The 12,403-nt window shown below is 57.1% G+C and overlaps 2 protein-coding genes across 2 annotated transcripts; both read left to right on the top strand.

Moving 5' to 3' along the window:
* Positions 1–2,026: 2,026 nt before the first annotated feature.
* LOC127020637 (zona pellucida sperm-binding protein 3-like) lies at positions 2,027–5,905 on the top strand. Its single transcript, XM_050903395.1, has 9 exons — positions 2,027–2,428; positions 3,316–3,434; positions 3,512–3,615; positions 3,852–4,029; positions 4,126–4,246; positions 4,636–4,727; positions 4,888–5,030; positions 5,197–5,286; positions 5,372–5,905. The coding sequence occupies exons 1-9, from the start codon at positions 2,027–2,029 to the stop codon at positions 5,464–5,466; spliced, it is 1,344 nt and encodes a 447-aa protein (XP_050759352.1). The 3' UTR covers positions 5,467–5,905.
* A 3,694-nt stretch (positions 5,906–9,599) lies between these two features.
* Positions 9,600–12,201, top strand: LOC127020638 (zona pellucida sperm-binding protein 3-like). Its single transcript, XM_050903396.1, is given in 10 exon segments — positions 9,600–9,968; positions 10,440–10,558; positions 10,648–10,751; positions 10,962–11,139; positions 11,227–11,347; positions 11,442–11,533; positions 11,701–11,789; positions 11,792–11,836; positions 11,913–12,002; positions 12,077–12,201. Coding segments are annotated over 10 exon segments (1,332 nt in total).
* Positions 12,202–12,403: the final 202 nt, after the last annotated feature.

Genomic DNA, 12,403 nt, shown 5'->3' with positions numbered 1-12,403 from the left:
AGAAAGTACCAGATTGTCCCAGCTTACTGCACTTGTAGCCAAAAGAAGAACACAATGTTGGCTGGTCCTGACATCGCAACGTGGCCCAGAGGGTCTGCACCACCACAGGGACACAGCTGTGGAACGAACTGAAAATCCTCCTTCGGTCAGCAGGATCTGACCCCTCTAGCCTGGGATATGAACCTCTTAAGTGGACACACAGGGGTATGGTTTTCCTGCCTCTCCTCCTGCTTTCCAAGCTCAAAGACAGCCAGGGAATTGCTTGATCAGGGCATGCACCTCATTGCTCTTTGGCTCCTGCGCCTGCCTACAGATGCAGAAGAAATAAATCATTTTCCTAATTTGTTGTGCATTGCAAATGATTTCCTTTTGCTCCCCGTTCCCACAATACCCACCTGCTCAAAAAGGCAGATGTGCAGGGTGGTGGGTGCTGCGGTGATGGGTGCTTTGCAACGTCATGGCCCCTTGAGCCCACGACGCAGCTGAGATGAGCACGATGAGCACGGGATGACCCATGTACATGAGACGTGTGGCTATCCTCGAGACAGGTATTGGCTTGAAGACAAGCAAGAGAGCACCAAGAGTTCCTGTTTGCTCAGGGACGTGCCGAGAAAGCCCATCAGCCTGCTCCCCATAGGAACAAGCCAAGTAATTTCCCTTCAGACAGTGCATAGCTGTCCTGCCGGCACCTATCCAGTTTGGATCATGCCAAAACAGCCTGATTCAGCCACGACTATCGCCCGAAACTCGTGGGCATCTCACCTGCGTGTGCGAGCAAAGCAATGAGCGCTCCAACATTCACCCAGAGGCAGAGGCAAAGCAAACATCCTTGTGCTGTCCCTAAAACCCCCATACAAGGACTCCTGTCCAAAGCTGTGCTCCTCCTCGGTGTCACTTCAATACACAAACTGCTTTTCCTCCTGATTTACAGCCTGTATCCAGGCACGAGGAAGCTTGCAGGGTGATTCAGCTGGGTCAGCCTGCCCCAGTCCCCTCCCTCTGGGGACCACGGAGGGGACAACCTGCTGCTGAATCATCCCAGGAAGGGATGGACTGCCCAGACACTGTGGGGACCATTTTGCCGCAGGTCTAATAATTCTAATAATTATTAGAAATCATTATTATTTTTAATACCTAACAGCTCTAATATTATTCCTAATAAGGATTATTCTATTCATTATTTTACTATCAGTCATTTTAACACCAGTCCTGCCCAGGAAGCCGGTGGCTCCGGGGGATCAGTCTGTTCAGGAAACAGTTAAATAGCCATGTGTGCACAAGCATTTTCCTCCCTTTTGCTAAAATCCCGGGAAGCACAAGGAAACACAAGGAAACACGGGTGGCCGCGCCGGTGCGGACGCCACCGTGTGGAATCTGCTCCTGCAGGAGCAGGGATGCGGTTCAGGGCAACTGATGGGCATCTCCCCCACGATCCCCCCTTTTCCTTTTATTCTTCTGCTTGATTCAAGTTTAAATTTCCCCTTCTTCCTCCAAAAAATCTATTTTTGCTTGGTAGTGAGTCCCTCACGTCCTGGAAATCCCCGATTGCCCTTGACATGAGCGGCTCCATGAGGATCATCAGCACCCTGAAGGAGCTGGGGACAGGGACAAGTTTGGGCAACCGAGGAGTGGGTTTGCCTTGGGAAAGTGTCAGCCCTCACGCCATCCCCCAGTGACCCCACTGCAGAACGACCCCATGATCTGGAGTGGACAATGGTCTGGGGGACACATCTCTGTGGATCTTACGGAGGTGGTTATTACCAAAAAACGGGAAAAAAACTGCAGTTGGCTGCACAGCAAACTCAACATCTCTCCTGTGGGCAAGGGACCCAGTCCAGCACCTCATTAGCTCATTAGAGCCCACCCCAATGGGTTCCCCAGGGAATTGGGTGCTCTCAGCTGATGCCAGTTGCCCTTATGGGAGCTGTGCCGAGCGTCACCTGGGGTGGAAGCGGCTGTGGGAGATGTGGGCTATAAAAGGTCCCTGGGCAGCAGTTGCTCCTTGTGCTGGACCCTGGTAGGCAAGATGAGGCCTGGAAGCAGCCTGGGGTTTGCTCTTTTCTGCTGGGTTTTTGGGGAGGTGGTTGCTTACAACCCCTGGGGCTTCATTAGAGGGGAGGCAGAGCTCCGGAGGTACGGAGGGGATCCTTCCTTGGGGCAGCCCCGTGCCTTCTCCCAGCTCTCCCCCTGGGCATGGGTGGATGTCTCCCAGCTCCAGGCTGCTGCCCCGCTGCACCCCGTGGCCGTGCAGTGCCAGGAGGCGCAGGTGGTGGTCACGGTGCACAGGGACCTCTTCGGCACGGGGCGCCTGGTCAGGGCTGCAGAGCTGACCCTGGGCTCGGCTGCTTGCCTGCCTGCAGTCTGGAGTGCTGCTGAGACCGTGGTGACCTTCGTGGCTGGACTGCATGAGTGTGGCAGCATCCTCAGGGTAAGGCTGGGGCGGGTGCGGAGCCCTAGGGTGGGGGTCTGCCTCTTGGCTTGCACCTCGGTGCCTTGGGGTGCTGAGACTGGTAGGGGTTGCAGTGTAGCTGGGCTCAGGGAAATGCTCCAAAGCCTTTCCTAGAGGCTGGACATCTCAGTCTGCATTTCAAGGTCAGCAGAAGCTGTGCTGTCCAGTTCTGGGGTTGTGTGAGCAGGGAAGGGAATGCAAGCGGCAGAGAAATTAGTTTTTTCCTGATGAATACAGAGGTATCTAAATCTTCCAGGATTATTTATGCTGTTGCTGCCACCTCCAGGGTGGAGCCCAGATGACCTGGTGCTGGGAGCCACTGCAGCAAGCCAGCAGTGGATGCTTACCTCAGGAGGCATCTGGGTGCTGCTTACTGCTGCTTGAGTGTAGCAAGAAGTTACTTCACAGAAAACTTAAATTTGAAGTGGTCTCTCCCCTCTGGGAGAGGCTTGGGGCCATGAGGGTGAGCAGGTGCCCCCCCATACTCCAGCCAGCACATATCTTTGTTAAATCCCCCTGAGCAGAAGTCACCCTCTGATATCCTGGGGGACAGACCTTCTTGTCTGTTGTTCTGGGGCACGGAAACTAGAAGGGGAAAAAAAAGAATCAGCTTAAGCACCTCTGCATCCAGCTCTGCTGCTGACCAGAGGCTGTCCTGGGACAGCCTGGAGCAGCTTCCCAGGCCAGAGCATCCCTGTAGTAGGATGAGTGCTACTCACCTGCCTCCAGCGTAAATGCTACTACTGGCTGATGACCAGAAGAAACATCTCAGCACTGAGTCTCTGGGCTTAAATGTGCTGCTCTGTGTGTGTGGCCAAGGAACAGGGCTCTTAATGACTGGATAATGTGTCTTGTCTTGTCCCCAGGTGACCCCTGATGCTCTAGTCTACAGCACGAGCTTAAATTACAAGCCAGTTCCTGCTGGCAACCCTGTCATCATCCGCACCAGCCCTGCCGTGGTTCCTATTGAGTGCCACTACCCAAGGTGAGCCAATGCAGGTGAGTACCAAGCAAGCCCCTTCTGCTGCCGCAGAGAATTTAACTATGGCCATCCATCCACAGGAGGGACAACGTGAGCAGCAACGGTGTCAAGCCCACGTGGGTGCCCTTCCGCTCCACCCTGTCCTCCGAGGAGAAGCTGCCCTTCTCCCTGCGCCTCATGAACGGTAGGTTTTGGGTGAGGGTCTCCTCTGGTGCAGAGCACCCTGGGCTGGCCTCTGAGGTGGCTGTGTTTCTAATGGGTGGCACAGCTGGTGCTGGTATCACCCCAGTGCTCCTGGGGTTTGGTACAGTTCTGGTGGGTACCCAGGGCCTCGTGCCTGTTGTGCTTCACTGCTTCCACCCAAGGAAACCCCAAGCTGGCTTCCCATTCATGAGTGCCTCGTGACCTCTTTCCTTCCAGATGACTGGAGTGCCGAGAGAGTCTCCACCGTATTTCAACTGGGAGAGGTCCTCCACTTCCAAGCTGGTGTCAACACTGAGAACCACGCACCTCTGAGGCTCTTTGTGGACAACTGTGTGGCCACCCTGACCCCGGACAGGAGCTCTTCTCCCCAGTATGCTTTCATTGACTTCAGTGGGTAAGAGCTGGCTGTGCCTGTATTTAGAGGTGCCTTTCTGCAGGTTATGGATATCTCTGACAGTGGGATCCTGCTGGCCCTCGCTTTTGTGCCTAGGTGCCTGGTGGATGGGCAACTGGATGATGCCACCTCGACTTTTATATCCCCGAGACCCAGGCAAGACGTGCTTCGGTTTGCAGTAGATGCATTCAAGTTTGCAGGAGACTCCAGCAATCTGGTAAATCCTTCCTAAAGCAAGTGAAGTCCCTTGTCTAGATGGGGCTATAGCTTCATTCTATTAAGAAAGTTAACGTGGTTTTGTCTAGAATTACATTCCCAAGGCAACTGACTCATAGTAATGTATGGTTCAGGTCACCCTGTATTACTGCTTCTGGATCATGGCCCTCTAAGCCAAGGATCTTCCTTGGAGACCAGTTCTGATACTGGTCAAGACAAGCCCTTCTGATGGGCTTCAACAGCTGAATCCTTAAGCGGCTTGAAGGAGGCAGAGGGGCTTGAGCTGCCCTGGGGAGTTGGTGGTCCCACTGGAGACCAACTTCACGGTGCATGGGAAAGCCATAAAGGCAGATGACAGCCTAACCCCTCTGCTCTGCCTTGCCTCCCCAGATCTACATCACCTGCCACCTGAAGGTCTCCCTGGCTGACCAAGCTCCTGACCCTCTGAACAAGGCTTGCTCCTTCAACAAAGCCAGCAACCTGTGAGTAGTTGGAACAGCAGCTTGTCCAAGGGTGAAGAGCTTGGCCTTCTCATCTGGTGTTGGCCATCTGGGTGGGAGGGTTTTGGTCTCTCCTAGGAGACCCCAAAGCATGTGAGGGATTCCTACCATAGGATGGGCTGGTCACCAGGCTCTCTTCTAGCTGGGCTCCTGTGGAAGGCACCCGGGATGTCTGTTCCTGCTGCGAGATGAGGAGCTGTGGCTTGGCCAGGCACTCCAGGAGGCTCCATGCTCCCTCCCGATGGCAAGGAGGACGTGCCCGGAGAGAACTGCCCTCCCAGCTTGGTATGTCTCAGTGTGCACTCTTGGTCTTTGTCACCATCACGGTAACTTGCTCAGAGCTGGGTGGCTGGAGCTGCCTCACTACCTGTTGGCTCCTCAGTGCTAATCCAAGACTTGGGAGACCTAGATGTTCAAATGAGTTTGAGTGCTCAAAGGTCCTCCCTTTCAGATTCCTTGGTGAAAGAAGCAGATGTTGTGGTTGGACCTCTCTTCATCCACAGCTGGCAGGATCACCCAGTTAAGAGGATGCCTTCACAAGGTAGGGCAAACGCAGGGAAGGTGGAATGGTTTGCGTGGCAGGTCCTGGTTCTGGCCATAACCACTGCCTTAATTCTCCTTCCTAGATGCAGGTCACTTGTGGATGATATTGGGGCTGGCTGCAGTTGCTGGTTTGGTCATCCTGATCCTTGCTGTTCTAGGAGCTCTGACTGTCTGCTGAAAACCCAGCAACCCCGTTTAAGTCCCTGGTTTCAACTTTTATGGTCTATCCAATAAAAAAATAAGTTGGAGGACTGAGAGGCTTGGTGGGGGGAGTGGAGAAGTCTTCATGGAGGGACAGATGCATCAAATCTTCCTGCTAAATTTAACTGTGCTGCTTTGCTTCCCTAAACCCACTTTGAGTATCTCATTCTCCTGAAGCCCTGTCCTCAGCAGAGCCTCTTACAGCCTTACACCCCCATGGACTTCTCCCAAAGCACCTAGTTGGGAACTGATGCAAAAAATCACCACCCAGATGCTCTGTTTTTCTTGTCTGTTGGAGCATGGACTTTGTGTTTAGCCTCAAAATATTTTACCTGTCTATGGAGCTACTTGGGTCTGCTCTGTACTGGTAACTCCTTACTCAATGAGCCAAGGGTTTAATAAAACTTGGACCATTCTCCTCCTGCCTGAAGCCATTTCTGGGAGAGAAATCGAGCTTTGCTGGATGAGGAAGGGATTGAGGGTGGTTGGCTTGGGCTCTTCCTGGGACAGACAGAGGCAGGAATTCCAGTCCCTGCCCCAAGGACTGTTTACACATAGTTGTATGTAACAAGCCTTGGCTGAAATGTATAAACAGTCCTTGGGGCAGGGACTGGAATTTCTGCCCCCACTTCCCCCGCCTCCAGAAAGGGGCTTTCTGACATGCCTGAGTCACACTTGCTTTTTTCCTCCCGGTGCTGTGGAATTTGGGCTCTTCTGCTTAGCAGAGTAGCCGTAATGGCAAGACGTTCCTGCCCCAAACCCAAGACCTGTTGCTCTCCACTAGCTGGGAGAGGTTCCTACTTTAGGCAGTGGTGGGAAGTGGACCAACTGAACACCTTGGGATGCGGTGTTTGTTGTCAGAGCAAATTCAGGTGGCTGGATTCATGGAAAACTGAGACCTGTGAGGAGCTGGGGCTTGCCTGCAGCATGGCTGCCTCTTGAGCTGGTTTTGCAGGGGGCAGGAGGACTTCTGCAACCTCCTAGCCTGCTCCAGGGGACCTTGGGCAGCTCTCTTGGTCATGGAGGACAGAGGAAAGTGGTATCTTGCACAAGCTGGTGTGTCTTTGGGTGTCATCCAGCACCCTGGAGACCCTCAGCCAGATGTCCTTTGATAGATGTCACCTTGCACTGGGATCTCTTTGGTGCCAAGCTGGACTTGAGACTTTGGGTCACCTAAACCACTGTCCCATCCCTTCCCTTGCTCTATCAGTTTGGCTCTTCACAGTTCTAAAAGCAAATTAGCCCTCCCTCAGAATTAAAAGATTAGTTCTGGGTTGGATCAGGGAGCTGCACTGACTTTGGGCTGGGGTTGTCAGCATGGCTTCTTTCCTCTTCCGTATAATCTGACCCTTGCTGGGAGGGTTTGGTCCTCGTCTTGCAGCAAGGTGGGAGGTAGGAGCTTTTAGGGGGAATAGCTGGGAGAAGTCTTCACCATCCCCTGAGAGCTGCGAGTTATCTGCTTTTGGGGCAGAAGGGAAAGGAGGAGGGCATGGAAATGTGAGTGGAAGTGATCTCAGAAGGTCTCCCGTCCAAAACCAGAAGTATCAGCCCGGTGTTGGCCTGGCTGAGGCTGGCAATGTCTGTAGGTGAAGATTCCCCCACCTCTGCGTGCCCAGCCCAGGGCTGCACAACCCTCCTGGAGAAGAAATATTTCCTCGCGCAACCTGAACCTCCCAGACCACGAGTTGTGGCTGCTGACGTGATAAATCTTCACATAACTGGTTCCTTCTTGATCAGCGTCTTCTCTAGATGTTCAGTGCCCTTACCATCCCTTGGCACACGCGCTCTGAGCAGAGACTATCTCTCTGGTTTGCTGAGACACACAGAGGAGCCTTTTAAATGAAAACCTTTCTCTGTGCCGCTCAGCACAGCTGCCCTCCAGCCATTTAACTGAAATACCTCCGCTGGCTCCAGGAAGGAAGACAAATATCGGCCGAATCTGGTCTACAAGGAAACTGGGGATGGGGAAATGCTCTCTGGCTTGCCAGAGCAGCCATCCCACTCCAGCAGCTCCTGCCCCTTCCTTGGCAGTATCCCCAGCTCCGGAGAGGCTCGACGGCAGCACTGACCTCGCCATCTGATGAGAGATTTTTGACTTAAAACTTTATGTTATAAGGGAAAATGAGATGTGCTTTAAAGTCTCCTTTATACAATGGGGGGAACCATGGTGGGGTTTGTGCTTGCCCAGTGCCCTGGGACTTTCTGGTCTCTGCCTCCTCCAAAAAAAATGAGCTCACACTCTTTCCCAACTCCGCTGGTCCGTGGCCAATGTCGTCTTGTGCTTGGAATAAAGATGGGACAGCTAGTCCTGGCAAGGGCTAACCTGGGAGCAGAAATCCTCTTTTTCCTAGAGAAACACCTCCTCTGCCCTGAGTCTGGCCGTGTTTCTCCACCTGGGATTCACCTCTGCTAATTTGAGCTGTGTAAACACAAGGTGACCCATCAGAGGGATCTATTCTCCTACTGGGATCAAGCCCCGGTACCCAGAGACCCACATCCTAACCTCAGAGCTGACCCCTCCGCTGCGGCTCTCCGGGATGCGATGGGGTGAGACCGGGCGTCTCCCGCGGTCCTTGCAGCCAAAGACCCGGCCAAGCGGCGATGCTCTCCCCGAGGAGGGGGGGGCAGCCGCTTACTTACTGATTCAGCATCGCCTGCTGGCTGCCGTTATCTCCCTGACGCACGGAGCTCAGCCTCCTGGAATCCCTGGCATTTCTACGCAAGTGCCAGTCTCAAGGTATTTTAAACACGAAGGAGAAGTCCTGGACCCGCTGACAGCAGCAGGGATGGGGCATCGGCTCCTGGGGGAAAGGCGGAAGGTTTTACACTGGCCCGTAAAGCTTCACATGGGTGGTTTTGGGGGATGTTGAGTCAGGCACAAGCCAGTCCCAGCTCCAAACCCGGCGGGATTTCTGCTAGGAGCGGGCCGGCTGACATCTGCCCCCAAAACTTTCTGTTTCTTTTCATTTTCCCAGAAATGGCTCAGCCGCTCCAGCTCAAACATCCAAATCAGAGGCTTTCCAGGGACATCCCGAAAGATAGAGAGGGATTTGGGGTATGAAACGGAGCATCCCTCGTAGGGAGCCAATGGGATACTTGCAGAGCCCTGGCAAGGAAAAAGAGTTAAAGATGCTCAAAAGAAGGGACAGAAACTCCAATAATGAGGCTTGAAAACATACAGGGTTTATTTTTAAGCAGCTCTCCCTGTTTCCCAGCTGTGAGGAGCCAGGCAATGCCCAGCCCTGCTCGCAAAGGGTGGGATACAAACTGGGTGCTGCGGCGTGGGGAAGGGAGCGATGGGTGGAGCGCCTCACCTCCCGCTTCTTCTACCCCCAGCCCGTTTCCTTGAAGGCAACAAAAAAACCACAACCCAAAGAGCTGGGGAAGGGCAGCAGAGATAAAAAAGAAAGGTTGCAGCTCTGCAGCTAATGACCTCACTGCCGAGGCTGAAATGGGGGTTGTTCGGCCCTGGCTGAGAACGGCCGCGCTCGTGTCAGTGGTGAGGGCTCTCCATCAGCTCCCGCTGACCGAACATCCCGGTCCCGACCCCGCTGAGGAGCAGGGGGAAGCGTAAAGCCCCTGTTTGGGCTGGAGCTGTGAGCACGTGGGCCCCCAGCCCCCCCCCCCCCCCAGCACATCAGCATCCGAGCGGAAAACCAAAGTCCCAGGGGGGCCGATGGCGCCGGGCAGGGATGGTCCCCGCGGAGGGGATGGGAAGCACCCGCATTGGGATCATGGACCCTGCTCTCCCCACTCCTGTCACCTCCCCAGCAGCCTTGAAAAGCCCCTTATCACCTTATAACCTAAACAAGTCACTTTGTACCAGTCTCCCCGTCTCCGGCTTCTGCTGAGTTTTATAAACAACTTCCCCAAAGAGGCTGACGAGGATGTTTTCTCTCGCCTTGGGCAGCCCGGGAACAGGGGGTCCCGGCACCCCGGAAATGACTCGGTCGTGCCTTCCCTCTCCCCGCGCCCACGAGGGCTGGCCTTTGGGTGCCATTGGTCCCCAAATGGGAGCCCAGGGGCGGACGGCTCCTGCTCCCGGGGAGGATATAAAGGCTGGAGGAGCAGCCCCCGGCTCTGTGCCGGGGTTTGCTGGAAGAAGGAGGGATGGGACCCGAAAGCGGCTTGATCCTCGCTCTTCTCTGCTGGGCGGCGGGTGAGGTGGCTGCCTACCCACCCTGGGATTTCTCCTGGGGTAACCCGGCGAGCCGGGGGGCGCGAGCAGACCCCCATGCCTGGTCTTGGGTGGAGGACCCCCAATCTCGAGCCATCTCCAGCCAGCAGCCGGTGACGGTGCAGTGCCAGGAGGCTCAGCTGGTGGTGACGGTGCACAGGGACCTCTTCGGCACCGGCCGCCTGGTCAACGCGGCCGACCTGACGCTGGGGCCGGCAGCGTGCAAGCATTCCTCGCTGAACCCTGCCCACAACACCGTCACCTTCACCGCCGGCCTCCATGAGTGCGGCAGCATCGTGCAGGTAAGACCTTCTCCCCGCAGTGCTTCCCCCAGTCCCAGGATCCCGCCTGGCATCCCCTCTCACCCCCTGGAGCAGCTCCAGGCTGCGGGACCATGCACTGGGCACCCCCCATGATGCTGGGGGAGCTCTGGGTGCCGGATGCAGAGCACCATGGAGGAACACCCTAGGGGAAGGACGAGTGGGTATTTCCCCCAAACTGGGGCATTTTTCCCCAAAGCTGCTTTGCCCTTTCAGCCAGAGACACACCGATAGCGCAAAGCCCCCACGTCAGACCCATTTCACTCGTGTTTTGGCCCATTAGGAAGTTTAACTTGCTGAGAATGGAGCGGGGCTCCTTCTCCATCCCTTTTCCCTGGCTTTTTCCCCCTTTCTTTGTATTTCCCCAGCATTTCCCAGTTGGAAAAGGACAGCTACATGGCTCGGTGATGGTGGGAGGTGGGGTGGCCAGCTTCTGACCTCTTTTCTGCCCAGATCACACCAGATTCCCTCATCTACCGTACGCTCCTCAACTACGACCCCAGCCCCGCCAGCAACCCCGTCATCATCCGCAGCAACCCCGCCGTCATCCCCATCGAGTGCCACTACCCCAGGTGAGGCCTCCCCGTCCTCGGTACCCCCCACGCCGGTCCCCAGGGACCAGCACGGGGCCGTATCCCGATGCACGGTGGTCCCTGCCCAGGAGGGAGAACGTGAGCAGCAACGCCATCCGGCCCACCTGGGCTCCCTTCAGCTCCACGCTGTCGGCGGAGGAGAGGCTGGTGTTCTCCCTGCGCCTCATGAACGGTAAGTGGGAAGCCATCCCGACCTGTGGACGGGGATTTTCTACCCTTTTCCCAGTGCAGGGGAGCTCGGGGACCCAGCATCCCACTGGGGAAGCCAACCTACCCCATGGCAAACACCAGGACTTTTGGGCTGAGCCTCGGCTCTGGTCCCACGGGAGCTCGGGGACAGCCGGAGCCACCCCCCCTTTGTCACCCTGGCGCTGCCTTGCAGAGGACTGGAGCGCCGAGAGACCTTTCACTGGTTTCCAACTGGGCGACGTCCTCAACATCCAAGCAGAGGTGGGCACCGAGAGCCATGTGCCGCTGCGGTTGTTCGTGGACAGCTGCGTGGCCGCCCTGAGCCCCGGCACCGATTCCTCACCCCACTACGCCATCATCGACTTCAACGGGTGAGTCCTGGGGACCCGCTGGCAGCAGCGCTGGGGTGGGGGGGGGACACCCGCCGGGATGCTGACCCCCTCCCCGTCCCACCCCAGGTGCCTGGTTGATGGAAGGTTGGATGACACCAGCTCTGCCTTCATCACCCCCCGGCCCCGGGAGGACATGCTGCGCTTCAGGATCGACGTGTTCAGGTTCGCGGGGGACGCCCGGAACCTGGTAAGGCTGCGTGTGTGTCCCCCCCGCCAGCCCCAAACCAAGCCGGTGTCCCCCACCAGCGGGTCCCCACCTCTCTCCCTTGCCCTCCCCACAGATCTACATCACCTGCCACCTGAAGGTGACCCCAGCGGACCAAGCCCCGGACCCCCTGAACAAGGCTTGCTCCTTCAACAAAGCCAGAAACACGTGAGTAGCTGCGGCGCTGGGATGGGACATGTCTGGGCAGGTCCCCACCAGCATCCCGCAGCCCCAGCGTGGCACGGGGATGCGTCACGGACCCAGACTTGGGGGGCACGAATGCTCCGTGGGTGCCGGGGGGTGGCTCCGGTGACGATGCTCCCACCCTGCTACAGCTGGGCACCCGTAGAAGGCACCCGGGACATCTGCAGCTGCTGCGAGACGGGCAACTGCGAGTCCCCCGCGCTCTCCCGGCGGCTCAACCCCTGGAGCGATGGCCCGGCCGCCGCTTCCGCCGCCACGATGCCAACGGTAAGGTCCCCGCGGGGACGGAGGGGACACCCCGGGGTTGCGGGATGAGCCCGCCTCATCGCTCCTTCCTCCCTAGGGAAAGAGGCTGAAGCCGACGTGGTCATCGGCCCCGTGCTCCTCTCGAGGGACCCGGGCGCTGTGGGAGAGCAGCAGGAGGGAGGTCAGGGTGAGTCCCCGCCGGCTGCGGCCCCACGGCACGGCCCCGGTGACGAGCGCTAACAGCCCCCCTTGGTTTTGCAGGTGGGGTGACGGCCATGCCCGGCGTGGGGACAGGGCTGATCTGCGTGGCGGCCAGCGTGGGGCTGGCTGGCGCAGTGCTGGCCGTCAGCGTGGGGCGCAGGAGGTGTGCCCGTGCCTCGGCGTGAGCGTGGGGCGAGAGCCGAATAAAGCCTGGGAAGGACAAACCGTGTCCGTGCTGCTCCCTCTGCGATGGCACCCCGGGGACATGCCTGGGCTGGGTGCCCTGCCAGGGAGGGAGCATCCGTCCCTGGCACGTGGCCATGGGGGTGCCGGAGCCCCCCCAGCTCCCAGGGAGGTCCCCCACGTCTCCACCCGAGATTCAGTCCT

Source organism: Gymnogyps californianus, chromosome 11, assembly GCF_018139145.2.
Source record: "Gymnogyps californianus isolate 813 chromosome 11, ASM1813914v2, whole genome shotgun sequence".
Lineage (NCBI taxonomy): Eukaryota > Metazoa > Chordata > Aves > Accipitriformes > Cathartidae > Gymnogyps > Gymnogyps californianus.
The sequence above is the reverse complement of the archived record's forward strand: the minus strand, read 5'-3'. Positions and strand labels throughout refer to the sequence as shown.